This window comes from Coturnix japonica, chromosome 5, assembly GCF_054131305.1.
Source record: "Coturnix japonica strain WE chromosome 5, WE-NBRP24, whole genome shotgun sequence".
NCBI lineage: Eukaryota > Metazoa > Chordata > Aves > Galliformes > Phasianidae > Coturnix > Coturnix japonica.
The window spans coordinates 51,465,050-51,491,727 of NC_140667.1; the positions used below are offsets into that span (position 1 = coordinate 51,465,050).

The 26,678-nt window shown below is 39.9% G+C and overlaps 1 protein-coding gene and 1 long non-coding RNA gene across 18 annotated transcripts in view; one reads left to right on the forward strand and one right to left on the reverse strand.

The window, feature by feature from the left end:
• LOC107315400 (uncharacterized) lies at window positions 1-24,832 on the forward strand. 8 transcript variants are annotated; one of them, XR_014946818.1, is made up of 9 exons: window positions 18-259; window positions 559-633; window positions 10,970-11,192; window positions 11,273-11,375; window positions 12,112-12,234; window positions 13,406-13,536; window positions 19,685-19,764; window positions 23,052-23,541; window positions 23,786-24,832. It is a non-coding gene; the product is annotated as an uncharacterized LOC107315400 (long non-coding RNA). The 8 variants fall into 8 exon arrangements; XR_014946816.1 differs by lacking the exons at window positions 23,052-23,541; window positions 23,786-24,832 and having other exon boundaries at window positions 19,685-19,992; XR_014946817.1 differs by lacking the exons at window positions 23,052-23,541; window positions 23,786-24,832 and having other exon boundaries at window positions 138-259; window positions 544-633; window positions 19,685-19,992.
• The window catches only part of HIF1A (hypoxia inducible factor 1 subunit alpha), a 29,197-nt gene continuing 3,758 nt past the window's right edge, over window positions 1,240-26,678 (reverse strand). For 3 of the 10 annotated variants that reach the window (XM_015865742.3, XM_085549567.1, XM_015865741.3), the window contains exons 2-15: window positions 18,176-18,366; window positions 17,684-17,829; window positions 17,500-17,584; window positions 14,685-14,797; window positions 13,391-13,593; window positions 11,999-12,105; window positions 11,665-11,812; window positions 10,820-11,040; window positions 10,351-10,631; window positions 9,718-9,840; window positions 9,150-9,541; window positions 8,234-8,342; window positions 5,465-5,591; window positions 1,240-5,314 (exon numbers count right to left, since the gene is read on the reverse strand). In XM_015865742.3, coding sequence (XP_015721228.2) covers window positions 5,163-5,314; window positions 5,465-5,591; window positions 8,234-8,342; window positions 9,150-9,541; window positions 9,718-9,840; window positions 10,351-10,631; window positions 10,820-11,040; window positions 11,665-11,812; window positions 11,999-12,105; window positions 13,391-13,593; window positions 14,685-14,797; window positions 17,500-17,584; window positions 17,684-17,829; window positions 18,176-18,366 — 2,398 coding nt within the window. In that variant the 3' untranslated portion in view covers window positions 1,240-5,162. The remainder of the gene's footprint in view (window positions 5,315-5,464; window positions 5,592-8,233; window positions 8,343-9,149; window positions 9,542-9,717; window positions 9,841-10,350; window positions 10,632-10,819; window positions 11,041-11,664; window positions 11,813-11,998; window positions 12,106-13,390; window positions 13,594-14,684; window positions 14,798-17,499; window positions 17,585-17,683; window positions 17,830-18,175; window positions 18,367-26,678) is intronic. The other 7 variants (XM_085549564.1, XM_085549562.1, XR_014946811.1 and 4 more) reach the window with 4 other exon arrangements.

The following is a 26,678-nucleotide window of genomic DNA, read 5'->3' on the forward strand; positions in this document are numbered from 1 at the left end:
GCGGCTCCCGGGCATGCGCTGCTCCCTGTGGCAGCTCTGTGTGCTGGGCTGGGCTGTGTCGGGGTGCGTTGATCCGGTTGCTCCCCGCATGCAGTGCCACACGTAGGCGGGCGGGGAGCGGGGGGCAGCGGCTGCCGGGCTGCACGTAGAGTGTGGGTGGGCGCGGCCTCCGAGCGGAGCGGATCGGAGCGGGATCTGGCGGCTCTCCGGCCCCTCGATCCGCGGCGCACGTAGGCGGAGGAGAGCGGCTGGAGAGCAGGTCTGTGAGAGGGAGAGCGGGTACAGGGGGGAGCGGGGCTGGGGGGTTTGTTTGTATCTGAAAATACGTTTTGTTAATGTGGTGTTTAGGGACGTAGGGCTGTGACCCTGTACAACCCGTGTGTGAGTGAGCCTGGCTTCGCTAATGAAACAGGATGCTGACGGTGTGGGGAGAGCACTTAGTGTTGTTACAGAGCCCGGTGGCTGTAAGGATGTGAGGCACGGGGTGGTGGTGGTGAGGTAGGGGCTGTGCCCATCCCTGCAGTGATGGGGTTATCCCTTCAGCTCTCGGTTTACCAGGTGTATCATTGCGGTGGTGGTCGCTCTGGGATGCTGTGAAGGAGCTGCAGGCGGGATGGCGGCTCTCTAAGGCAGGTAGGTGAGAGGATGTAATGGGATGAGGCTGTTGTGTGTGCGCTGATGGGATGATGAGCCCTTCCTTGGCTACAGCTTAAAGATGGGGAGGAAAAAGCAACAGGATCTTCTGTCACAGTTGTCATTCTGTTGCTTTTACACTCAAATGCTGTTGTTTTTCTTAGTCTAATGAATCCTGCACGTTTCTTGATGAACTGTTTTCACTCAGTGCTCCTTTGTGTTCTTTATTATTATGTTTTAATGTCAATAGATTGCTATTCATACAACTAAACAAAGGCATACGAGTTCCCCCTTGTCCTGCCCTGTAAGATGTAAGTTAAGAAGCTATTTTATCCTGCATAGACATAGCTATAAATAACAGGTTTCTCAAGTTGCACATGGCATAGGGTTATTTATTTTTGAGTATCTTATGTGTTCAGGATACATTTTCAAATGGAGAGCGTGGAAATAAATCTTGTTTTCACGAACGTAAATCACACAAGTGGAAGTTTTAACGTGCTGTTTAACTAAATATATCCAGGCATCACTGATGCTAAATAATGGGATCGTACTCTACCGAGCTGACAGCATTGAATTGATGAACAGAAAGATGACGGACGTCACAGGTTAGAAACAAACCCTCTCTTTTATTGAACTTTATACCGTTACACAATCGAAAAAGAAGTACAATCACAAGTATGTCCAAATGTTTCAAGAGAAATACAATTGCAATAGGTTGTACTTGGTTCCAGAAAAGAATTCCATCAAAATATACCACTTTTTTTCATGAGAGAATACTGCAGTTATTCACAAAAATCTACCGTACTGTATAAATCCAGTAGCAAACTCTTTGAACTTTTTGGTAACTTGGCAAGCTTTGCTCAAGGTAAGAAGGGAAGCAGAAAGAAAATGACACTTCGATTTTAGAACGTGGATTAAAATCACAGTTCTCAAGATTGGAGCTTTCCAGGGAGTCAAGCGTATGATTGCTAATGAAAGCTGGGTGTTCAGCTGATGAGTTCCTATGACAATACTGGCCTTCCTACGGAGTATTCCTGGCCTGTGAAATGTTTAGTTCCATGTTGGATAATTGCAATCTGAACAACATCCAGAAGTGCAGTGATGTTTGGGTGAATTGTGGGCACTGTTCAGTAGCAGCTAATCAGAGGGGATGGAGAACAGACGATTGACCTCAGGCCTATCCACTAGTGCTTGCAGGGTGCTCCTGCCTCCTGGCTTCGTGGAATGAAATGATTCATTCAGCAGTTTAACTACAGAGAAAGCCTGCCAACAGATACCAGCAGAACAGCCCATGTTTCTGTCTTCAGCTACCCCCGTTTAAGAAGCTGTTTAAATAATAAAAGTTACTTTAAAATACGCAGCTATTAAACCTGTAATAGTTTTTGATCCCTGTACCTTTAATTCATTGCAAGCACGTAGAGCTTTAATTGTTCGTTCTGGCATCTGTCTCTTTAAAGTGATTCCTAATTACTGTCAGGGAATTTGTGCGTACAGCAGGAATGGAAACTGTTAATAGTAAAACGTTTCTGTTATATCATATGTTTTGTGTGTAAAAGCAAATACCACATCCAGCCGCTGTTCCTTTTTTACTACTGGTAAAGAGTAAGTGCTCTCAGATAATGCCTCAAGACTTCAAGGAAAAAAAAACTCAACTTATTCAAAATGAAGAAGCTAACCTGTAACCTGTAGGCATGAATGGATACAGAAATCTCATCCTCCAAAGAAGGATTAGCATGAGGCTGTGGAGTCCAAAATCTAAGGAAAGAAATAGAAGCAGCTACAAGGACTGCCTCCAGGCTTTGTGTATTGCAGGAGCTTTAAGTAGCCCAGAGCAGCTACTGTTATTCTTCCATGCCTTCTTCAGCAGCTCTGGGAGCTGAAGAACTGCTCTCAGTAACCACAGCACATCAGTCTTAGTCATCAAAACGTAGGGAAGCCATAACTTCCAGAATACAGCGGGCAGGTGCTGGTAATTACTGTTACAATAATGAGGGGACAAATTGGGAACACTTGAAATTCCTTACCTCTAATTTTAAAAGTTAAGTTTTCAGGCTGAGGCCTTTTTTATATTTTCCTCCAGTTGCCCAGACTGCAAACAGCTACACGTACTGCAGTGCAGTCTTATTGCATTCACTTCTACAAGCACAGCAAACAATATGCTGTGCCTCGTTAGTACTTATGACAGAAAATGTGTACGAATGGGGAAGGTTCTTAGGTGAACTAGTGCTCATTTAAACCCATGTCTGCTGGTGCCTTTCTTAAACCTTTACCAGCTTCACTATCTACAGCTGCTGGAGAAAGTGTTGCCATGGGAAGCACGCCATCCACATAGAAGGGTTTCACTACAAACCCTTCATATTTATTAGGTGTGTATATTCAAGATGTTTGTTCTGCACAAATCCTGAAGTCCGTGCTTAGTGCTTTTCTCTCTCTATGCAACATCTGCTCAAACACACAACCATGTTCCATTTCTACCAGTGCCTTATCTCTTAACATTGGTTCCATTTAGTTCCATTTGCACACTTGCGTCAGTTTGGAAAGTGCTCTTGCTTCAGTAAAACTGTAACAGTATGTTTAAAAAGCACGTTAAGCTTATACACCATCACAGTGATTTTAAAGTACTCTAAAGGAAGTCAATGAAAGATTCCAAAATAAATGGTGACATCCACACTTCATTTCTTACAGTGAAAAAAGATCCCTAAAATAGTTTGTGAAGAATGCACAGAACACCTTGACCCTATTTACACGTTACAAGGTTGTATCAGTAGTATCATGTTTTAGGACAGCAAAGTTACCGAGTCAACAGCACGACAACGTAGAACAACCTTTCTTTATCACAGAGTGCCAGCTGCATTTCTCACTGCAATATTAAGAAGTTCATCTTTAATTGATCCCTCATGGGGATTTGACTTTTTCCTGCTTTCCAGCGTTACCTTGATAATGCTTCCAGAGATGAGCCTCTAAGCTGTCCTTAAGGAAAAAGTCTTTGCTCAGAAGTAACACAGATGTGCTGTCTTCTCCCTTTCAAGTTTGCTAACTGGTGTGATAACAGATTAGAAAGTTTGACATCTTTGGCCGGCGGTAGTACAACACTGTGTGGGAGAATTTAGTACCAAATAGGCTCAAATAATGAAGTCGGAGATGCTGTGAGCAAAATAAGGAAGCTGTGATTTCCAATCAAGTCTAAGTTAAAAAGGGAACACGGATGAACAATAACCACTAACAAAAATATAAATTATCTCATTTTTCTCAGATAACACACTCCCCGAGGGGGCCTGGTCCACATATAGTTTATTGATGTAAGAAAACAATACAGTTAGTGTTAGATCCAACCACAAAGAGCAAAAGAACGAGTGAATGAAGGTTTTGTACAGTACATATAGGAAAATAAGATGTTTGTGACAACTATATATTTCTAAATAAAAAGGCTTCTAAATATATTCAAGTTATTGAAATCTACACGAAAATATACGGATGTTAATAGCAACAAGGTGCTTAAAAACCAAAACATTAAAATATTGAGCAACTCAATGATGTACTAGATAAAACTGCTAACAATGCAAGATGGTTTACAATCTGCTTGAAATATCACCTATACCACACAGGGTAAGCTGAACATTTAGATTTAAGATCATACACAATATTAGCATTAACTTCAACAACTACAGGCAGGGATTTCTTTTAAGCTGGCGAAGTGACTACGTTAAGAACATCAAACTCTCTCTCTAAATTGAGAATGTACCCAAATAAAATGCTGCTAGCCCTTCCCAGATCAATCCTTTCCCTTCGACTAATCACACTCGTAAGTCAAAAGCATAAGACAGCATTTAAGAACAATTTATATTACAATGTGACTAAAATAATGACATAATCCAGGTTTAGACGTGATTTCGTAGGCAAACAAAAGATTCTTCTTAAAAACTAGTTTTTATAAATGCAGATATATTGCATGAGGAACTGCTGGTATTCTTTTTAAGAAAATATATTGTGCGATTGTGGCTACAATGCACTGCTGCAAAGCGTTGTTGTTTCTTATAAAAAAAAATATTAAAATAATAAAAAAAAAACCAACGAAACAAAACCTTACTTGAACATAAAGAGTAAGAGAGCACAAGTCTTCCAGCTACCTATGAAGAGCAGGATAGAAGTATTGCCAGTTTTTCACGTGCTGACATTTTACTAATGATGGATTTTGGTGACCAACTCCCCAGCCAAAAAAATAAATATATATAGGTTTTTAAAATCAGGTGCATATTTCTAAGCTGCTGATGCAAGTGTGTTTTAAATGTAATGGACTTTAAAGTGTACGTACCAAAGAATTATAAAAACGCACTACGGTTTGAGTTATTGTTACATAAAGAATGTAGTAAAAAGACTGTCAAAATAAGTAGAAAGGGGATCAAAACTGAACTAACTGAATTAGTGCAGTACTGTAGCCAGGCTTCTAAAATCAGATATAGAAAATATAAATAGACTGCTTTAGGTGATGATTCACCAGTGTCCAAAAAAGGAACAACTACTGTGAAAGCTCAGTTAACTTGATCCAGAGCTCTGAGCAGTTCTTCACCCTGTAGCAGGTTTCTGTTGCCTTGTATGGGAGCATTTACTTCACAATCGTAACTCGTGAGTTGGGGTAGTCCACTTTCATCCATCGACTGCCCTAGAAGTTTACTCGCTATGTCTATAGAGGGAGGGGAAGGAAAAAAGTGCACTTTATTCACTTTCCTCCCAGATTTTTCAGGAATGAGATGAGCTGGGGTATGTTTGCATCAGTTTTCTTTCACAGCCCCTGCCCCCCTCTACATACGTTTTGTTTGTTAAAGATACTAACCAGTTGATAGTAGAATGATTGTCTTTTGCTCCACTCCATTGTGACCGTTTGTTTTACACGCCTTTACACGTTTCCAAGCAAGCGATGCGTTTCCTCCACGGTCACCTGTCTGCTGGAATAAGGATCCCTAGGAGAAAGTAAAACAAAATCATCTTTGTTGAATGGTGCATCTTGCTTAGACTTCTGCACCCCTTTGCCAAAATAGGGATCCCTGTCACTGATGTTGGCTTTATTACAGTTTACAGCGGACTTCGTTCAGAATTGAGATCAAATATATTTCCAATAGAGTAGCCATAAAAATTACTTTAAAAAAAAAAATGGGATCAGATTTTCAGAGTTTACCTCCCTTGCACAAAGTAATTACTGAATCCTGGTTATCACCAGCTACCAGGCTCAAGATTAGCACGGACAGGTACCTATACATGCCCATTTGATTACCACTGCTCTCATACAAATAACTATCACATTTTTCCATTGGAGTCTCATGGTTTTCTGCACTGGCATTAATAGTGTAAACAGGTGAGTCAGGAACCTCGCTCAGTGGATTTTATCTACATCTCAGTTGTAAAATCTGCTTGTGCACCAGATGCTGCCACCAAACCCAACTGACCTAAGGCTTAAGGGGAATGCAGTCCAGAGCCATTCTATTGCAGAACAGCTCCTTTGCATATTGTTTTGATGGCAGCATCCAAGATGTAGAGATCAGAAAGCTTTGGAAAACTCCATATAATTAGAATAAGAAAAGGCCACGATTGAAACAAAGATGGGATGAAAGGAAAAAACACCATCTTAGTAACAAGGGGTTGAATCTGCAAAATTTTGCCATGTTAGTAATGCTGACTGTTGGGAAAGAAGAAAAAGTACTTAAGAATCCTGCCATTAAGGGACAGCTTTTCAGGTTATTAAACATGCACACAAGTCAAAAGACAGCTGTATAACAGGAGTTAAACAACTCAGAAGCTGCATTCATAGCAAGTCACTGGTACTGTTCCTGTTCTGGTTTTTGTTCCATTCTCCTACTGTGAATGCATTGCAGCCCTCCATATGAAGAAAAATAGCTCACTTTTTTTCTGCTTTAACTATTTGTATCACTATTTCCTAATCTCACTATAGCACTCCTTGTCTTTGCCTAATTCTCTCATTTTCCAGAAAACCTAAAGTTGTATTTTGTCTTCAATTATTTTCACTCTTTTCAATAATTCATAGTGCTTCCATACAGCCATGGAAGTCATGGCAAGTTTTTGCATAGTCCCAAATCTCTGTGTGATACAAGCCTGGATTTAATATAATTTTCCTTCTGTGTGTCTGCAAGGCGTAGTTTGTACACTCAGAAATCCATTCTGGAGAGAGAAACCAAATGACAAAAGTACCTGCTTATAATAATGTCACTAAGACCCCCCACTATGTGGAAAATTCACCTTCTGACCATGCAGAAACTGTCAAAATATTTATAACACTCATCAGGCACAGAAAGAAGGTTTAGCAAAGGGTGAAATACAAACTTGTAAGCTTTAAAAGGGCTCTCAACATGTAAGTTTGTGTTTATTACAATAGTTAATATAGAACTGCTTGTGTTCTGCTACCTTGAAAAGCATATCAGCAACACTGTAACACAGCCATAGCACCACTGCATGAGAAAGGCAACAGAAGGCAATAAAACTTGAAGCAGAGCTGTGAATTCTTAGGAGCTACTGAAAGCAATGGCACAGCATGCATGAAAGTGCAAAGCATTGAGCGAATAAGACCGATAGCATAAGTACGTTTGTTGTTTTGTTGTTGTTTTAAATCTGCTAACCCCATGGCAAAACAAATAAAGAATGGAGGTATGAATGCTTCCTCAGCTGTCACAGATGAGATGCTAAGACTGCATAGAGTGACTTCTCGCATGAGTGAACCATTCAAAGGACAGGTAACCCTGCTCTGTAAGACACGATGGATGATTACATCTAGGAGACGGACTGACTGCTAGAGAAACAACATCAAAGGCTACGATGCAGTGGGAAAAAAACAAGAATTTATTATGTAGAAATTTAAGAGAAGTGGGAATTTGCAATGAAGCTGAGAGATGCAAATCATTGCAAAGCCCAGGATTTCAAGCTACTAAAAAAAAATGACAGTAAGAATCAAAGATCATAGAGACAAAATACCCTTACAGAAGGTAACAAGTTGCATGGTGCCAATGAAGTGACAGAAGCCTTAGAATACCTACAGAATTCCTTCTGAATAGCTTAGATGGACAATGATGCAGTGCTCCCAATCACAAACAACGCATGTGGTAGCAATGCAAGTTTGCTAGATTCTATGAATTCACGTTCTGTAGTTGGGATGGTATTGATATCTGACCAAATTCAAAACAGGAACCTCAGACTCAAAGAGAGATGAAACAATAGGAAGTGTAAGAACACTTTGGTACTCACAAGTATGAAAACTGAGTGTGAAAGTGGAAGTGAAATAAACATGACAATTCTGCCTTACATTAGTGCATATTCTGCTAACAGAGCATGCCTCCTCGCATGCATGTTCACAAGTATCTTCTATCTAATCAAGAAATCCATTTAGGTACAGAGGGCACTTTGAAACAACCAACAGTAAAAGAACTAAAACAATATTCACATATATGAGGGAATTTCATGCCCAAACAGTTATTATCTCTGATCCCAAGGTTCCATTGCACACCAACAGCTAAACTCTGGAGTCTTGCACTGAAGCCTCGTGTCAGAAATTGCAAGGTTAAAAGTGAATATTTTAAAACGGTAAAACAAAACTCACAATTCCAACTGCCTGAAAAAGTGAACCATCATGCTCCATTTTTCGTTTTCTCTGAGCATTATGCAAAGCTAGCATCTTTGGATTTAGTTCTTCATCCATTGCAGTAGATCTAAGAAAAATCGATTCAGGCTGTTAAGACGTTTCTACCGTTCTCGAGCCATTCTTCGTTTGTGGACAAATACAATATGACAGAACTGAATTTAAGAACTATACTAATATTCTTTAGTAACTGACTAATTTAAACAGTTATTGCCTAGGAACATAGAAAACGTTAGCATTTCATCTTTTTATGAAGCTCTGAATGAGTTTTAGCCAAAAAAAGAAAGTCTGTTAAAAACAAACCAAAACAAAGCATAAAGTTCAGTAATTCATTTCCTACACAAAGGAGGGAAGATTGAGGAAAAGTCTTCTGAATATTTGTGTACAGAGTTTCTGCGTTAAAGGTCTGATGTTCTGATACTGTAGAATTTGGTCGTCATAAATACATGCTACGTATGCCATAGTCCACCATCATGAATTATAGCCAATTTTAAAAGCAGTACATGTAGCACAGACTGTGGATGCCTCTCAGCTCAATGAAGTGACAAGAAAAGCATCAGCAATACCATGTAGGTAGAGCCTGCTGCAGTCTTTTTAAATGGCTACACATCATACAAGAGCGGAACAAAATTATGAACACAGCTGGCATGTAGTAGCTGCCTATTGCATGAGATGTTTATGTAAAGGCTACTGCAAAAAAGCTGCTGAGAAATTAGAGTAGCTTACTATATAAAATATATATGGTCTGGATTTAAATATTAATGTCTACTTTGAAGTAGAACGTTGAAGATAATGTACATTAGTTGCAGTATTTCAAAGTCTATCATGTCTAATTTCTTGAATAAATAGTAGGGCTTGAGCTTCACTTTTAAAATACCTTTTGTTCAGCGTGACTGTTATCAAACTGGGTGCTCCTGGACAAGATTTTTCTGTCTGTTCCAATGTTCCTTTTCCTGCTCTGATTGGAGATGCGGTTCGACTCCTGTTCCCACTGTAAGGTGATGCTGGGGCACTACTCGTGTCATTTATTACATGGACAGGAGACGATGGAACAATTAGTGCCTTCACATCATCCACACGTTCTGCCACTGGTTTTATTTCATCAGCAGCCGTTGATGGTGTCTGAGTCTGCTGAAGTATGGTAATGGTGGCTGCATTTTGAGAGCCAGAACTGCTTTCCAGTGGAGATAGCTGATCAAAGGAGCGCAACTGGAAGTCATCATCCATTGGGATGTAAGGAGCCAACATCTCCAAGTCTAAATCAGTCTCCTGGAGAACATAAAAGGTTAAAACTTACATCAGAACATCTCAGCTCATGGCTCTGCAATTTATTTTTAATAAAGCGTCATGTAAAAGAAGAATTAGGTTCCTGGAAGCATTTAACAAAATGAGAAGCATGTCGAGAGCACTAAGATGATACAGAATTTCAAGTTCATGTACATTACCTGAGTGGAGAATGGATTTTTTGCTTCTGTATCTATTGCAAAGAGCTTCTCCACTAATTCCAGTTTGAATTCATTAGCCATGTCATTATCCACATCAAAGCAATAGTCATTGGGACTACTGGGCTGTGAAAACATTTTGAGTGCAGTTTTAACTTTCTATCATTATGTTATTTTGCATTGTATCTACAGATCTGAAATATGTGTGAATGTCAAAACGAATTGCAATCTATGGCTGCACAGAACTAAAATGGGAAAGGAAAACATACACATTTGTTTACCCATTTGGGAAGCACTTGATTAGTTAGAACACAGAAGTAGCCTGTGTAGTACTTTACTGTAACTAATTTCCATTTACAGAAGCCAACTCTGAATCATCTTTTTCTAGGAAGACCAATCTGCAGCTCTTCTTTTCTTTCACATGTACTATTCTACATATTTGCGAGACTCGCTTCCATGAAAAGTTAATTCTCCCTGTGAAAGTGCATTTTTCCTTAGAGTATGAGCATAACTAAGTCACAAGCTAGAAATAATTTTAAATTCATGCCTTGGGTGCATCTTTGACTAGATTTGCTCTACAAGCCTCAACACAGCACATACATTTTAATGACAGCGTATCCAAATTACGTAACTAACCTCAGGTGAACTTTGGCTGGTACTTGCATCAGAAGGGCTGGTTGGTTGCTCTTGCACCTGAGGCATGGTAAAAGAAAGTTCGAGTGTCTCTGTGTTTGGCTCCAGCTTTGATACAACTTCTCTATTGAGCGCAGGATCAGCATTGCTACGAAGTGGCTTTGTAGTTTCAGAGGCAGGTAGTGGGGACATTGCCATATTTATATTCTGCAATTTCTCACTGGATGAGGGGAGCATTACATCGTTATACAAAGGAACTTCATCACATTGTTGTTCATCAGACTCTATAAAAATTAAAAGAGACCATCAACCTAAGTAACAAATACTGAGCGTGTCTACGGACCTCATTAAATTTTAAACAGTGGCTGAGAGATCACGAGGCAAGTGAAAGTGGGAAGTTATTTTCCAAAGTTTACTGCAAAATACCAAACTTTACTAATTAGCATGCTCTCCAATTTAAACACACACCCACCATTGCTGCTGAAATCTAGGGAGATAATCGTGTCTCCAGCAGCTGGAGCCAGCACAGTTAAAGCATCTGGTTCCTGCTTAAGTTTTTCAAAAAGGCTGTTGGTATCATCCAGGTCATCTTTGCTGAATATTTTGGTCATTTTCATTTCAGGAGACTCCACTGGTTTCAGCATACACTCCGTTTGTCCAAGGGAAAATATCAAGTCCTTCTGAACAATTCCACTGCCAGACAGAAAGGAAGATGATTAAAAACCAGCTAGAATTCAGCCTTCACAATTTTCTAAGTTGCCATGAAAGCATCAAGAAAGTAAGAAAAAGAAGTAGAACAAACTTCGGGGCTTTCCTTAAAAGTCTTCTACTTTTTTTAAATGAAGGTACTATATCTTGATGGATTGATACTGATACGTTCACTAAAGCTGTGAAAAACTAACTTAGGACTATTCCACTGTCGCAGAAAAATACTAAAGTCTGCTTTAAGTTGAAGATTTCAGTAGAAAGAATTCAAAGGAAGAAAAAGATAAATAGGATACCTCTGACTCCATCACTAGGAATTACCAGTGAGTATAACTGTTCTAGACTGTGAACAAAAATTAGGTGTCTACAATAGCCAATTTCTGTTTGCCTGCAGAGATCTCCCCACTGATATCACTACAAAGTGATTGTCTTATTTAAATCCTAATCCTACGACTAGCAGCATTCTAAGTAAAAAGCTAATCAGTAGGAAAATCAGATAGCACTGCAGCATATTGAATAGGGACCAGATTCTTAGCAAGTCGAAGATGAATCTGACTCAGTCTTCCAAAAAAAATAAGTCATGACAAAAATAGCAATTCCTACTTAACTTACCTCAACACATAGTTTACACATACTATGCACTGTGGCTGAGAGTTCTTAGTGTTGTATATAACAGTTGCTTGAGTTTCAACCCAGACGTAGCCACCTTGTTTAGCAAGCATTCTGTATTGTCCCGTTGTCACCTGCCCTTTCGTGAACACTAAAACCAGAATGGACATCAGCTTTAATTACAGGCAGAAAAAAATATATCGCTTTTCAAGCTAGGTATTCTCTGCAGATTCATATCTGCAATTAAAAGGAAAACCCTTGTTATTCTGTGGCTTTCCCTTGGCTCTCTATCTCACTTCTTGTACTTGAGAGCATTAAATACATCTTTTTCACTTACTGTCGTGGTGTGTTTTGGTCAGATGATCAGAATCCAGCGCATGATAGTACTCATAGATTGAACGACCCAGCAGTTCCTCTGGCTCATATCCCATCAACTCTGTAATTCTTTAGAACAAGAGAAAATTTGCTGAGCAGACACTGAGCAACAGAAATACAAGAGCATATGGATGCCTGTAGATCCATGGAGAACTTAAGAATCTCTTCCACGAACATTACCAGCAATGATGGTTTAGTGTGAGTATGCTTTTTTTTTTCCTAATGCTCCTTTAATAAGATACAAGACATTTCAGCAGCCATAGGATTTTACTTCTCATTGAATATTTATAAAGCATGTCCTGTGATGGACAGGATTAAGTAAATCCCTGCTTTTTAGATGTTATTGCTTCAAAGTAGACAAGCTACTTACAGACTAGAATATCCAGCTTACACAAATGAGAATATAATAAAATAAAGACATGCTTTAACAGTTTTAACCATGCAACTAAAACAAATTATTAATCTGATTTATTCTCTTCACTGTTGGCTTTCAAAGTATTTTCTACAGCCCCTAGAGGGCAGCGCTAACTAGGAAAAAGCACCGGGCCCTGCTTTATGCACAACATCACCAAATTCACATGTTTTACATACCACCAGCAGCCTAAGAAAGGTAAAAGCTACTGCACGGGGCAGAAAGTGACCTGTACTAACATACTTTTGTATCTAACTGCAGTAACTGATTAGAAATTCGTTTTTACATTAAAGAAAAACAGGAAAGTCTTAGCAGTAATAAATAGAACCCATTAAAAAAAAAGGCCAGTGATTTCCTTCCTATCTGTTTTTTCAGATTTATCAAGCATGAGCTTCCAAAGAGTAGTAAGATGAGTATGTATTAGACTACATCACTGACATACCATAATACAAAATCTTGTTTTCTACTACAGATGTGTTGCATTAAAAGTAGAACAAAGCTTTACTTTTTTTCCTGACTGGAAAAAGCAGATGCTGATCTGACCAAAGAAAAAAAAAGCAGCACAACATGCCTGACAGATATTATGTATGTACTCTTTTTGGTCTATAAACTGCACCACCATCTCCAGCAATCCCTTCCATTTTCTCAGCATCCAGAAAAATCTTCTCATTTCAATGTAATCATTACCACAAAACTGTTCAAACTGGCCTTTAACTGAGGAATTACTCACAATTACCCTACACCTTCCTTACACTTAAGAGTTTGGTTTTTAATACGACATCCTGATCAGTCAGTACAAAAGCCAAAGCATCTCACTGACAACTCCATTTCTGCAGATAATTGAGCCTGTAAAAGCATGAGGCCCACATTAGCCAACGCACACAACCCCTGCAAATCATTCCTTCACATGAATGCAGATTTTAAGAGCTGAATATATTTTACCTTTCATCACAATAGGAAAATTTCATATCGAGACTGTGACGACTGAGGAACGTCTTACTGTCCAAGGGGACCTCAATGTTCGATGGGTGAGGAATTGGTTCACATATCAACACCAAGCACGTCATGGGAGGCTTCTTGTAGCCACAGTGAGTTTGATTATTGCATGTGTCATATACACGTATGTGTCCAGTGCAGTGCAGTACCTGTGGGACAGTTAGACTTAAAAAGAGACCAGACTGCTTTCTGTCAGCCAACACAGATGCACTTCCATTGGTGCACACACAGTTCAATGCTCCCCTCCCCACCTCTCTATGCTCAGCATTATCAACAGCAGGAACACAAGAGTGCATTTAAACTGATTGTTAAAATACAGACAGTTCTCGTCATCTTACATAGGCTGTTAGTACACTCGCTGCCAGCTCCTTCCTCTCGTGTCTGCAGAAGCAATGCCAGAAGTTTCTGCATTCCTGTCAATGTCTTTGACAGCTAAACTCATTACACTGGTAAGCAATTGCCTCAGCAACTGGCATCCTACTATGTCAACCTGAGAGTTACGCTAATAGTATCAGCCTCCCTTTTAGATCTGCAGAAGTGATGTTAGAAGACAAAATCAAGTGCATTCTTCAAATGATGAGAAGGTTTGCATTTTCTCATTTTCCCCTTTTAAAAACAGAAATCTGCAGTAGAAATAGTTCACCTACAGCAAAGAAGTTGTTCTTTGATCAACAGTAACTAAGCTTAAGTTAAAAAGGATATTTTTAACTGTAATGCCACTTTATACAATAAAAGGCTGCCTAAAGGAAGACATGAAAATGCATCCATCTCAGACACTTATCAGACAGGGCTCTTTTAGTTCCAGCTATTACAAAAGGGATAGCCAGCAACTTCAGAAAGAACAACACAGGAGTCCTTCAGAGGAACCTCAACTGTCGGATTTGCAAAGCTGAATCAAAAGGAATGGAGTATCAGTATAAATGGCGTCAGGTATTTTTCCCTCAGAGGAGGCGGCTTTACGCAAGCATTTAGTAATTATAATTTCTAACAAATGAATAACCTCTAATTTAAAAGGGAGAATTACAGAGTTTTGAAAAACTAATTTTAAACATTGTTTCAGTTACCTCCCTGATGCATTCTGCATTAAAATTCAGCATATTGAAGCACAATCATTAAATTAAATACTTACTGAAACCCAACCTCAAGTTACCAAAAGTGAAAAGTGTTGAAATACAATAAGTTATAACACATCTGAAGAGGAAGCTGCCAACCCATGCATGTAGTCCTTTACATTCATTACCTTCCATGTAGCAGACTTGATATTCACTGTTCTTCCCCTGCTGGTCAATGTACACTTCATTCTGAGAAAGAAGCTGCGCTCTGTGTTCTGCTCTTTGCCCTTTTTCACAGGACCTAGTAAAAGGAAAGAGTAACCAGTTCTTGAGCTCATGGATCATCCTGTGAGTGTATTAAAACAAAACCACAACTCAACTACCTGTGTCATAGAACTAAGGGAAAATAAAGACTAGGAGCACTTATAATTAATAAAGCTTTTCAGAAGGAGTTTTGCTGTGAAATAAGGGAGAAAACAGAAGTGTCATTGTTTTAAGATCATTATTATATTTGTCGTCAACTTGACAATCCCAGATTTGAGGAGAAAAATGACTGGCAGAAAATGGAATATATTTTAAAACTGTGACAGGATTCAAGGAAAGCACAGACAGGATGAGAAGCACCTCGGGCTGGTTTGCATTAAATCAGAACTGATGGATGCTTAGGGCCTGTATCTCTTCAGGACTACAGCATTTTAAGTTTTTTAATTGTGAATTAATAGCTTGGCTGTTTAAACACATCTGAGTATTCCCATGGTGATTTGCATTCTCAGAGTAAGCAAGCACCGTGTTCTTAAACATGCTATTAGCATTCGTGAAAGAAGTGAAGAAATTCTGATACAAATCCATATTAGCAGTACTAACTTTTTAGTCTTGCTTGCTCACGGCAGGCTCTAGATTATCTCTTTTTGTTTTTACAGAGTAGAACCCTCCAAAGTCAATTACTAGGTCAGCTATTCAAAAACCCAACAGCCTAATTTGGGCACAGAAAACATACTGATCCTATCAGGAATGCTGCAAGCAGCTCAGTGTGTGCAGACAAAGGCAATAAAGCACCTACGACAAGAAGGGACGCTTAGAGTGGGGACCGTATTAAAATACAGCATGGAAGTTCAGAACACGTGAGCTTGCTTGTGATCTGAGCTTCTATAATGGTTTGACTGTCCCACACAGACAGCAGTTGCAATGAAATCAGTTTTGGTACACTACAGATAACAGCCACTACACTGCTTTGTCTATTGCTTGCAGGTGCAAAAACTAAGGGGGACAAGCCTACATCCTCAAAAGAAGGGGAAGAAAAATAACGTGGAGTTCAAAGAAATAACCGTAGCTTACTTTGTGGTGTGTTTCTAAAGAGCTAAACCAATCTAGATACTCATAGCTGAAGATCTAAACGTCATTGCTATTAAATGCTGATGTTTAAGGCTCTGCTTTGAGAAGCAGCTATAAAAGGCGGAGGAATTTTCTCCGGTCTCGTTTAGCACTGGACATTATACTTATAACAGCCAGCTTGGAAAGTTAAAATGCAGCCTCCCAGAAAACAAGAATGTAGTTCAGTTTCTGCGGATCAGAGCTATATTCATTTGCACCTGCACAGTCCCCAAGAGGATTATTTAATACCTGAATCAAAATAATTCCACTGATGTAAGAGGTGCAGTAGAATGCAACTGGGGATACTAATAAATATAAAAATGTATTAGTAGTGCAATGTAGACTTTTGTCTGCTAGCTTCATTTGCAAAACAGACTTTGTAATAATGCTTTCCAGACACTGTATTCCAGTCTGGTCAATTTAGACATGCTACAGTTCATCTGCATGAAACTCACGACGTTTAAGAATGTGCTTTTGCACCAGACCAGCTTTTACACAGCTTTAGGGTAATAATGTGTCCCTCCAGATGCATTATTTTATTACAAAGGCAGGGAGGATGTCTGATGCAGCCTTACAACTACGCTTCAGTGTTAGGAGCAGAGAAGTTTAGAAAACACTTACAAAGCCAAAGCCAGGGCCCTTAACACAGTGATACCACATTTAGTCACTTCTGCTAAACTAGACAGAATTACAGTGATACAGGAAAATAGAGGTCAGTCCTAACGATGTGGTAATTATTTGCTATCTAGATTTGATGTTCACATAACCCTCTTGTTTGATGAAACAGGAATTAGAGAGGTCCAATTTTAGTTTTATTACGAGCAAGTAAAGAAGATTTGTTTGGAGGCGTGCATGTTGCCAAGTCTTTATAGTTGTTAACAGACCTTCAGAAGATTTAAAGGCAGTAATTCACGGGCATTTGTTAAATCCCAAAGTGTACAGCATATGTGAATACAGTGTTCTATTCCCTTACATGGAGAAATAAAAAGTCTGAAATCTGAAAAGATACCAATTTCATGCACCAATTAAAAGGTGCAGTGAAGCATAAATCCCAAAGCCCAGAATTAACAGTTGCTTTATGGGGCTTTCCAAGTGTTCTTTTTCTATTCTTATCCAAGGAAAGAGCACTCGATAACTGTAAGACCACTACCCAATTAGTTTTTTCTGTGTCCCCATCATCTCTACATACTAAATCTTGCACCACAAGTTTCTGAAAGAAACCATTTGCTTTTCAGTCATCCTGTACGGGCTTATCTGAGACCAGGACAGACATACCAACTCAATGTCTCTGCACTTTTCTGTAGCAATCATTCCAAATAATTCTCACCCAACTTAGATCTAAACTCATTTCATTCCTGTACACACGCTAATTTTTTCAACCCAATTCTTTCAGTCATTAATTTCATTCTAGATTAAAGAGTGCTAAGGAAGTCTCGTGTCCCCTACAATTAGGAGATTTCCAAAACGTTCTGGCTGTATCTGTTAGTATCTCTGGGAGACTAACATTGTGGTCCGAGCAGAAAAACATACCAATCTGTTCTCTTTATGCCTATATCTGGCAGATATCCAACTATACCAGTGCCAAGATGAACTATCCATAAGTAAATTAAAGAGATTGTTGTTTCTTCTCACCATTTCTGTGTGTTAGCATTTCTCTCAGCTCTTCGTGGTCACATGGATGAGTGAAATCAAATACACTGTGCCCTGTCAAATCGAACTGCAAAATAAGAGGTATACAGGTGTCTAACTTAACATATACACAAAGGTAACAACTTTTACAGAAGTGAAACAGTCTTAGGAAATGTCAATATTTCACCTGAGTGAGTCCCATACACTTGTTCACGTTTTCAGACATGTAAATCATGTCCCCATCCTCAGAAAGCACCATAACAAATCCATCAAGAGCTTTTAAGTAGAAACAGTTCAGTTCCTTCTCCATTTTGGCTTCTGTCTCCAGCTCACCTACAAGAGACATTTTTATTCAAGTAAATATCAATCATTCTTATCTTCAGAAATGACTTCTGGCACCAGTCTGCAAGGAGCCAATCTTGCAGAAATATACAGAAGAAGCATCATTTACTTATCTAAGCTTTCAGTTAAATTCAAGGTCTAGTAATGGTATCAGGAATCTCAGAATATCAGTGAGACTGCTTTCATGCATCCACCAGTAAGCTTTCTACTTTAAGGAAAGTCTAGCTGACAAAAATGCTATTGATTTCTTTTAAACCACTGTCTGATTCAGAAATATTGTCACCCTCAACACACATCCAGCCCCTTGCCAGGTTCTGCCGACAAGTTCTGCACTTACCAGCATCCAGCAGCTTCCTCATGCGCAGGTAGCTGATGGTCAGCCTCATTATGGAGGCCTTGTCAAGGTGGGCGCTCACAGTGTGCGGAAGGGGCAGCTGATGAGCAAGTTCATAGAACACTTCTGATTCCTTGCTTCTTCGGCATCTGGCTGCATCTCTCGACTTCTCTTTCCTGCGTTCAGAACTAATCCTGTATTTAAAAAGTTTAGGATTAATATAAAAGCTACAAAATTACCTCAAGTTAAATGCTGAATGGACTAAGCTGCCCCATAGCCAGTTAACCAGTTATTGAAGTTGAGTAAGTTCAAACTTCAATTTACATGTATAAATGCAGTTCTGTGTATATAGTTCTGCCAGAATTAGATTCAGAACCATGAAAGGTCAGTTCTTCAGAACAGTTCTTTCAGTCCTTATCTTGTACACTGACTTCTGCCTCTCTAGCCTTCAAAACCTGTTTCCCCACTAAGCCCTAATGTCCCCCTAAAATGCTGCAGCTTACGTTATATCCACTGTGATGCTCTAGTAATACCATTTACACTCTCCAAGTTCTTCCCTTTATACCACCTCATCCCTCACATGCTAAAGCTGTCATCCTTACAAAGCCTGCCAAACAGGTCAGATAAGCAAATTTACCATGAGGAGTCCAGCCTTTCAAGTGTTTGGAAAAGTCCCTTTCCCACTTCTCTTTTCCCTGCACATCCTCTTCCATTGCCTCCCTCAAACACACCAAGTAAAGGACAGCAGGCATAAAAACAACCATAATCCTCAGCCATTCAATAACGCCAATAATTGTCCCTTCTCCCTGTGCCCACATCAGTGGAAATCAGGTCACTGCAGTTAAAGGTGCTTTTATTTTTAAATGGACTATGGAAAGTAATACATTATGCTTTTGCATTGTGTATATATCTACATCTATCTATATCTTTTGAAAACATCTAGTCTTCTTTTTGCATGTACTTGAGATACCAAACACAGTTGTACGGATCAGTAGATCCTCCTTTCTCCATTTACTTGCACTGAAAACAAATGTATCTCTATAAGTACAGCTGTTGTAATTCAAAGCAGGTGCCTTTGAAGGTCATCATGAAGAGATCAAATGTTACTAATGGAAGATGGCAGAAAACAGACCTTTGTTACATTGTATTATATTTGCTACTGCAGTTTGTGAATGACACTTCGCTAATTGCAGTAGATCACTCAAATTATCCTTGCTATGTCTGTGGATCTGTGCAAATATAATACAACTTTTTAATTAGCACATCATCTTATGAGAGGTACCGAGAGTGACCAAAGAAAGCGACTCGCATGCTGATATTACCAGGGAAATAAGGAACCAGATTCAACGGAAGCAGTTAAATATAAACAAATGGAGACCTTCAGATAACTAACGGATGATTAGCTTAGTAAAAAATCCCTGACGTGCACTAAGTCCATCAGTTTCTGTGACCGCAGTTTGTGTTCCTCAGAAGTACAGCATGAAGTAACTGGTGATCTCTCTTCTCTTGCAGATCTCTCTGCATTCAGTCACAACCTGAAGACTAAGAAATGGATATCTTGGCCTAAGAATCCCAAGGCCCCGGACATACAGGTATATCCTGAAAGTCACTACAAGAAGCCTGAGCTTTAATGGTACTGAAAGAATAATTCAGCTATTTAAAACTGAATGGATTCAACATTCCTTACTGAAGTCGGACCTCGAGTATCTTTTATCTCAGTGGAAAACTAAGGGTGAAGGTGAAAAACCATTCACAATTCTGTCCTTTTTCTATGACCACAGGTTTTGCCTCTGACAAAGGTAATACAGGTAACAGCCCTTCCTTAAACAGTTTCACCTTTATACCTCCCGTTTTCCTTTGTTAGCTACTCAAGATCCCTTTACTTGAAATCCACTACAGAATTATTCGAAGTAATTGGTTCCCATTGGCATGGATGCCAGAGCTTTACTATGGCTTCCCTTTCAACTGCAGACAGCTCTTTTAACCTAAAGCTGTGCTTTAGCAATAATGCTGTGTATTTCAAGTCTGAGCATTTGTCAGGCTCACAAGTAAAAAGGAAACGTAATGAAGGGCAATGCAGGAGATGGAAATAGTCCTTTACCATGCATTTGTTTTCTGTCTGAATGCTCCATGTTCTTGAAAACATTTCAGCTGGGTTCTTGATGTTTGGTTTCAGGACACTCAGCATAGATTTCAATAGAGAAGTCAGAACTCTTCATGGCCCTTAGATGTCTGATTACTGACTTGAATATTGCCCAAATCAAGCTCACAGTGCTGCTCTTAAAAATGAAACCCACAGCAAGTGAATCAAGCACGGCTTATGGAAGCCCAGCGTTACAATGGGCAAAACTTAAGGAAAGCCCAAATGTTCATAACAGTGATGTCCCAGCAGCAGACCCAGGTCTCCCTCTTACTATATATTTCCTTACGAGAAAGGCTACCACTATAGATAGACATTTAAACTGTACAGCAGAACGCTTTACTATTTTTAGCTGTTGTTGAAAACTAAGCTGTAACTAATCTGGGTAAAACCCAGCAATTTAAATGGGAAGATTAACCTCCAGCTTGAAAGAGCATTTCTTTAATGGATCAAATTAATGGGGAAAAGGTCTTTCAGAAATGAAGTTTAATTACCAAGTGAAGTCAGAGTTGCCTCAACATGGGATGTCACCAAATACGAGAAAGCAAGAAACAAAAAACCCTTGTGCTGTTGCAAATCTAAGCTCTGTTACTTCCAGTTGCACAAAGTCAATGAAAAAGCACGCTGTGTAGCTGCCAGAAAGTGTCACTATAGTCTATAATTAAGAGTTCTCATTAATCAACACCAACATCAAAAACTTAAGATGTCTATCACAACCTTTGGCCTGTTGCACCTAAAGCTTCAGAAGATCATCACAGTTGAAGAGGGGGATCATACATGCAATGAAAATAGCAGGAATGCCCATGGAAGGCAGGAAATTGCCTGCATTTTCAGGTATGATGTTTCCTGCCCTATTTCACTGCCAGACATTCATTTCCATTTTGTGTTTCTAGCCATGGGATACAGAAGCAGAAAGCAATCTAATGCAGGATATACACAGAAAACAGCACCTCACTGACAATTCTAGAACCAATTCTTTGCACATCTATGTAAAAGATGTTTGCATGTAATAGCTGAACAAACAACTGAGTTCCAGAAGTCACCAGAGCTGGACATGCAAAGCAAAACCATATTTCGCCACCAGGTTTCACTGCAGCTGAAGGACATTACTCAGGTTTCCACTCACTGCTCCCAGATGACCATCTTTCTTATATATTCTTATATGTCACTATATATTGATGAATTGCTCACCAAATCATCTCAAAGACCCCACAATTCACAGCCACATTCCTCCTTACATAAGACCAGTATTCAAAACCTGGAAGAACCCTGGAAAACACCACTAGTAATAACCAATACACTTAAATAAAAAAGTATTAATAAGACTAAAAATTGGTCAGTGGATGGGTCTTGAAACATGTGCCACATGAACATTATTATTATATTATTATTATATTATCATTACCTTATGTAAAATGTTACCTTGTATACACAGTATTACACAGGTTTCTTTTCTCTTTTTTTCCTGTAGGTTGCTTTACTGCTGTTATTTTCCATCCTTTCTAGCTGCACGTTCATACATACTAACTTACTAATTCTCTACTCAGATTTTTACTCCGTAGGTGTTCTCAATCCCCATGTAGAATAGTTATTGTGCACATGTTAATTCATCAAGTCTCTGTTAATTCATCAAGTCTCATCTTTCCTGATTCAGGTCCTGGCGGGTCACTCCTCACAGCCACCCACACCCCACCATGACCAGCTCTGTTCATGGGGCTCAGCCGCACCAACAGCTCTCACCTGCCCCTCATACAAGCTGCTGACTGGAAAAGCACAGGCTGCCAAAAACCATATTACAGCCGTGCTAAACTCAGCTGCACTGAGCGTGCAGTTATTTGTTTTTCTTCACTGTCTGCTGGTTTGATTTTGCTCAGGGCTGCTATCCACAGTGCTTACTGAATCCTTCTGCCATGGGAAGAAGTCCCAGAGAAGCCTACCAGAGAAATTTAAAGCAGCATCATTCTACTTCCTGAAAGAGGCCTTCCTAGGAAAAACAATTCAAAACGTAAGCAAAGCAGACCACTCAAATCCAGTTAGTTAAACATATGGGAAGTTACTGATGTACTGACTAAACCAAAACACAGCACACAAACAACACCTGCTCATCTCCCACCCAACACACACAGGCAACGTACCCGCTTTTCCCCCATCTCCCCTCAGAACTCCCTGCCGCTCACCCACACGAGGCCAAGTCTGAATTTTCAGTTGCAAACACTGAGGGACGAGCTTTCCAGGAACTGTATTTGCATGCAGCTTTCCCAGAATGTTTTTTTCCACTTGGTTTGGAAGGGCTGCTCCTTCCTTCTCCACAACTCCAACCATCTCTCGGCTCACGATGAGCTCTGTGGTACAGCTTCAGCTCTTCTTGCTTTTACGTAACTTGCTTTTTCCAAGCTCAATACTTTTGCCACTATGGCCTGTTTTATTTACCCATTAACTTTGTAATCCACGCAGGGTTCTTGTGAGAGCAATCCGACACCTTAATCTGATGTGTAGTCACAAGCACGTGACCTTCTAGATAAAAGCCTCACTTATTATGAATTAATTCACTTAAATCACAGTAATCTAACAAGGGAAATATCTATTATTTAAGCACTAAGATTTTTAAAAAGATTTAACTGCAAACTCTAGTGTAACATTAAAGCTCAGAGTCAGCGCTTCTAAATGCAAACCATTGGTTAAATTTCATTCCTTTGTACATTTCCTTCTGACAAAGCAATGTATTTTCTTGCCATTCAGGTGGTTACAGGCATTGACCATAATTTGAACACCATCAAAAAACCCTGACTGAAAAGCACCCCAACAGACCCAGGCACTTGGAGCTGAATGAGCTACAGCAGCACCAGCATTCTGAATGAGCACTGCCTTTAAAATCTACTGCTGTTTGCAAAGTGAGGACTGGCTTTCATGGACGAGTCCACAGAGCTACACGATGAACTACACACTAAGAGGTCTCACTCTCAAGACCACAAATAATAGAATCACAGAATTGTTTGTATTGGAAGGGAGCCTTAAAAGTAATCTATCCCAACTCCCCTGCAATGAGCATGGACCCCTACAGCTCATTCTACAAACACGCAAACTGTGGTGCATGAACTCAGCAAGCAGAGCCCAGCACTCCTGAACCCAGCATGCACAACACTGTGCTTCGAAGATTATCCATCACCTGAGCTTGGCCTCAAAGTGACCTGAAAACCTTCCTACCTCCCTGCTTAGAAAGTGCAAGAAGGTAAAAGCTTCCAAAATTAGTATTTCTAATTAAGAGCACGGTGAAGTGATTCTGCTGTGTCTTACTACACTGAGTAATACACTGATATTTTCACTCAGCACAGTAGTTTACTGTATAAAAATAACCGTATGGCACAAAACGGCTGTTTGTGAGAAAATTATGATTCTTTTTCAACTAAGTCAGTTGGCTTTTTTTTGGAAGGCGGCCTTTTTTTCTTTAATAAGTGCTGTGTTCCATCCTGCAGGGTGGAAGATGCATAGCAGTTATACTGTGCTTATGATTAAAGAACAAACACGACTGTTAGAAGGTGGCTGGACACAGCTTTGACAGAACTGCCCTCCGAGGGCTCTCCTCCCTTCTGCACTCTCACTGTTAATGTCTTTGGCCTCCACAAAGCAGCAAACACATCCCTGAGAAGGGTTCATCACTTGAGCATGCTCCCAGTTACCAATACTTCAGCTATGAACTGCTCTATCTTCAGACAGGTGTAGACTTGTGATAAAATACCTAATTCCAGTCTAAATCATGGGTTTAATAAATATATTCTATGGCACTGTGTTTAAGCTTTTCAGACCAGAGGCCAAAGGACTTTCATAATTGTTGTAACACAAGTTCTTACCCTTCTCTTCAGTTTACATTCTTCATCTGCTTTCACTTAACAGGATATTTCATTATCAAAGGGTTTCAAAACAAATTACAACATTTTATTTTTCCTACATGAATAAAGAACCCGCAGTCAAGAAAAATGCTTCCATCAATAGCAAGGATAAAAACCCTACGGTGATATCAGCTGCACAGCCAACAGCTTGCAAGAGAAAATCCCCTTCTGAAGAACCAAGCACTGAACGTGCTCATCAGCAGCTAAATCACTTCCATTTACAGCGTCCTGTTTGCACAGCTTTTATATTTGACATGGATTGCTTCAAGTCTTCAGCTCCTTGCAGCATATTCCCACCTCTTAAGCACGGGGAAAATGTGAGGAAGCCAACCTCTAACTCCCCTCCAGCGTAACAGTGCAGTTATTGTTCCCAGTTGTGAGCAGCACGAAATCATCTCACAAACAAGATTCTTGGCCCCGGCGTTCTCTTCCTTTCTGAAACGTAAGGACTGTCGTAACACCGTCACTCTGCTTTGGGTTTAGTGATGCATTCTGGTAAACAAGACGGGTCATCTTTTTCAGGCAGCACTTCCAGGATTCTTACAAACTGAATTGAAAGGGATACTTTGTAAATCACAGGGTTGTTGAGTAAAACCTTTCACTGTTGTAAATATAAGAGCACAGATTCCTTCACACAAGCTCTGATTCACTTTTGTCGGTTCTTCGCTAGAAATTCAGGCTCTACTTTTGTGTAGCAAGTAACATTTTCTGAACGCTTCACAAGAATTCATTCATACCACACCAAATTAAACAGAACAGACACTGTGATGTACACATCCATTATGTGTTCACTACCTTAAAGGAACTGCTAATGCATCTTCCTGAAAGCACCATTTCTTCAGCTTCAGACGACACATTTCAGATGTCTGGGTAAAAAAAATACACCAACATTTTAAAACACCACATTGTTGTACAGGTCTGAATATCATGGAGCTCCAGCAGAAAGAAGTGCCACATTGTGAATATCACAGAATCACAGAATGACCCGGGTTGGAAGGGACCTCAAGGATCATGTAGTTCCAACCCCCCTGCCTGGCAGGGCCACCAAACATACACCTTTACTAGATCAGGTTGCCCAGGGCCCCGTCCAACCTGGTCTTGAACACCTCCAAGGACGGGGCATCCACAACCTCCCTGGGCAGCCTGTTCCAGGGCCTAACCACTCTCCTAGTGAAGAACTTCCCCCTAACATCCAACCTAAATTTTCCTTCTTTCAACTTAAAACCATTTCCCCATGTCCTGCTATTGTCAGGGTCTGTCTTGGGACCGGTGCTCTTTAACATCTTTATTAATATGATGCAACTTATCTTTATCAATGCACTTATTCTGATATCTTGCATCAAATCAGGCTGGTATGAACAGGCATAGCTTCAATGAACCTGTGCTAATTTACATCAACTGAGGCTATGGCTCCACATCAAAGAACCCTGAAGCATTCGTCACCTATATAAACTCCATTTAAATATATGTATATACGTATGCTGGCATGCATTCACTTGATTTCATGTTTCCAATCACTCCAGAGCTTATTTAGATTAAAACAAAAGACATCCCAAGTAGAGGAAGCCCCCACCAGCCTTCATGGCCATCGTCATTTGGAAACCTGCACCTTTCCTGAATTTACTGTCACTAAAGGACACTAAAGGCTTTTCTCTTATCCTTGCCCATTTCTATACATCTCAAGGCCATAAAACCCCACAGCATCTCCCATCTTCAAGCAGCGCTCAGTGGAAAATAGATTCTCCTGCCTGCCCTAATATGAAAGAAGGTTCTTGAGAGAGGCTCCCAAAAATTCTCAAATGTGAAAGAGAAAGGGCTGTTATGACATGAAAAGATGATTAAGGTCTAAGTTCTTTCCATGCACTGCCGAGGATTTTTGGAGGCATGTAAACACCTGCCTATATACCCGTGTAGGTTAAGATAAAAGGAGCGCTTGAGTTGATGAGTCGTCATCTGGAACATTCCTCTTTCCTTTTGGGCATCAGTGAACAACACAGGAGGCACAGAAGTTCTTGCAAGATTTGTTTTTGTTTTCAAGTATTTTGTTTTTAAAGAACACACTGTAATCTCATCTGCATTTGCATCTCCTCAAAAGAGCAGTATCAGGAAAATCTCGGTACTCCCTTAATGCCACCGCGGAGCCAGGCCATACCTCCCACCTGGCGTTACTGAACAATGCCTGAGAATTATTTGGTTGGCATATTATAATGCCAAGCTCCCAATGAGACAACACTGACCATTTTTCCCTCACAGCACAAAACCGAGTGCATAAAAACAGTGGTTTCCGTGATGCAAAGTTCCTTTTCATACTGAAAAAGCCATGAGAACCCAGCTGAAACCCAGCCCAAGACACAGCAGCGCAGCATGAACACACAAGAATGCAACCTATTTTATTACATAGGCTCAGTAACAGTCTTCAAGGCTTTCAGATAAGAAACACACCAAGGAGAACACGCACACTCCTAAGAGCTTCAGAAGA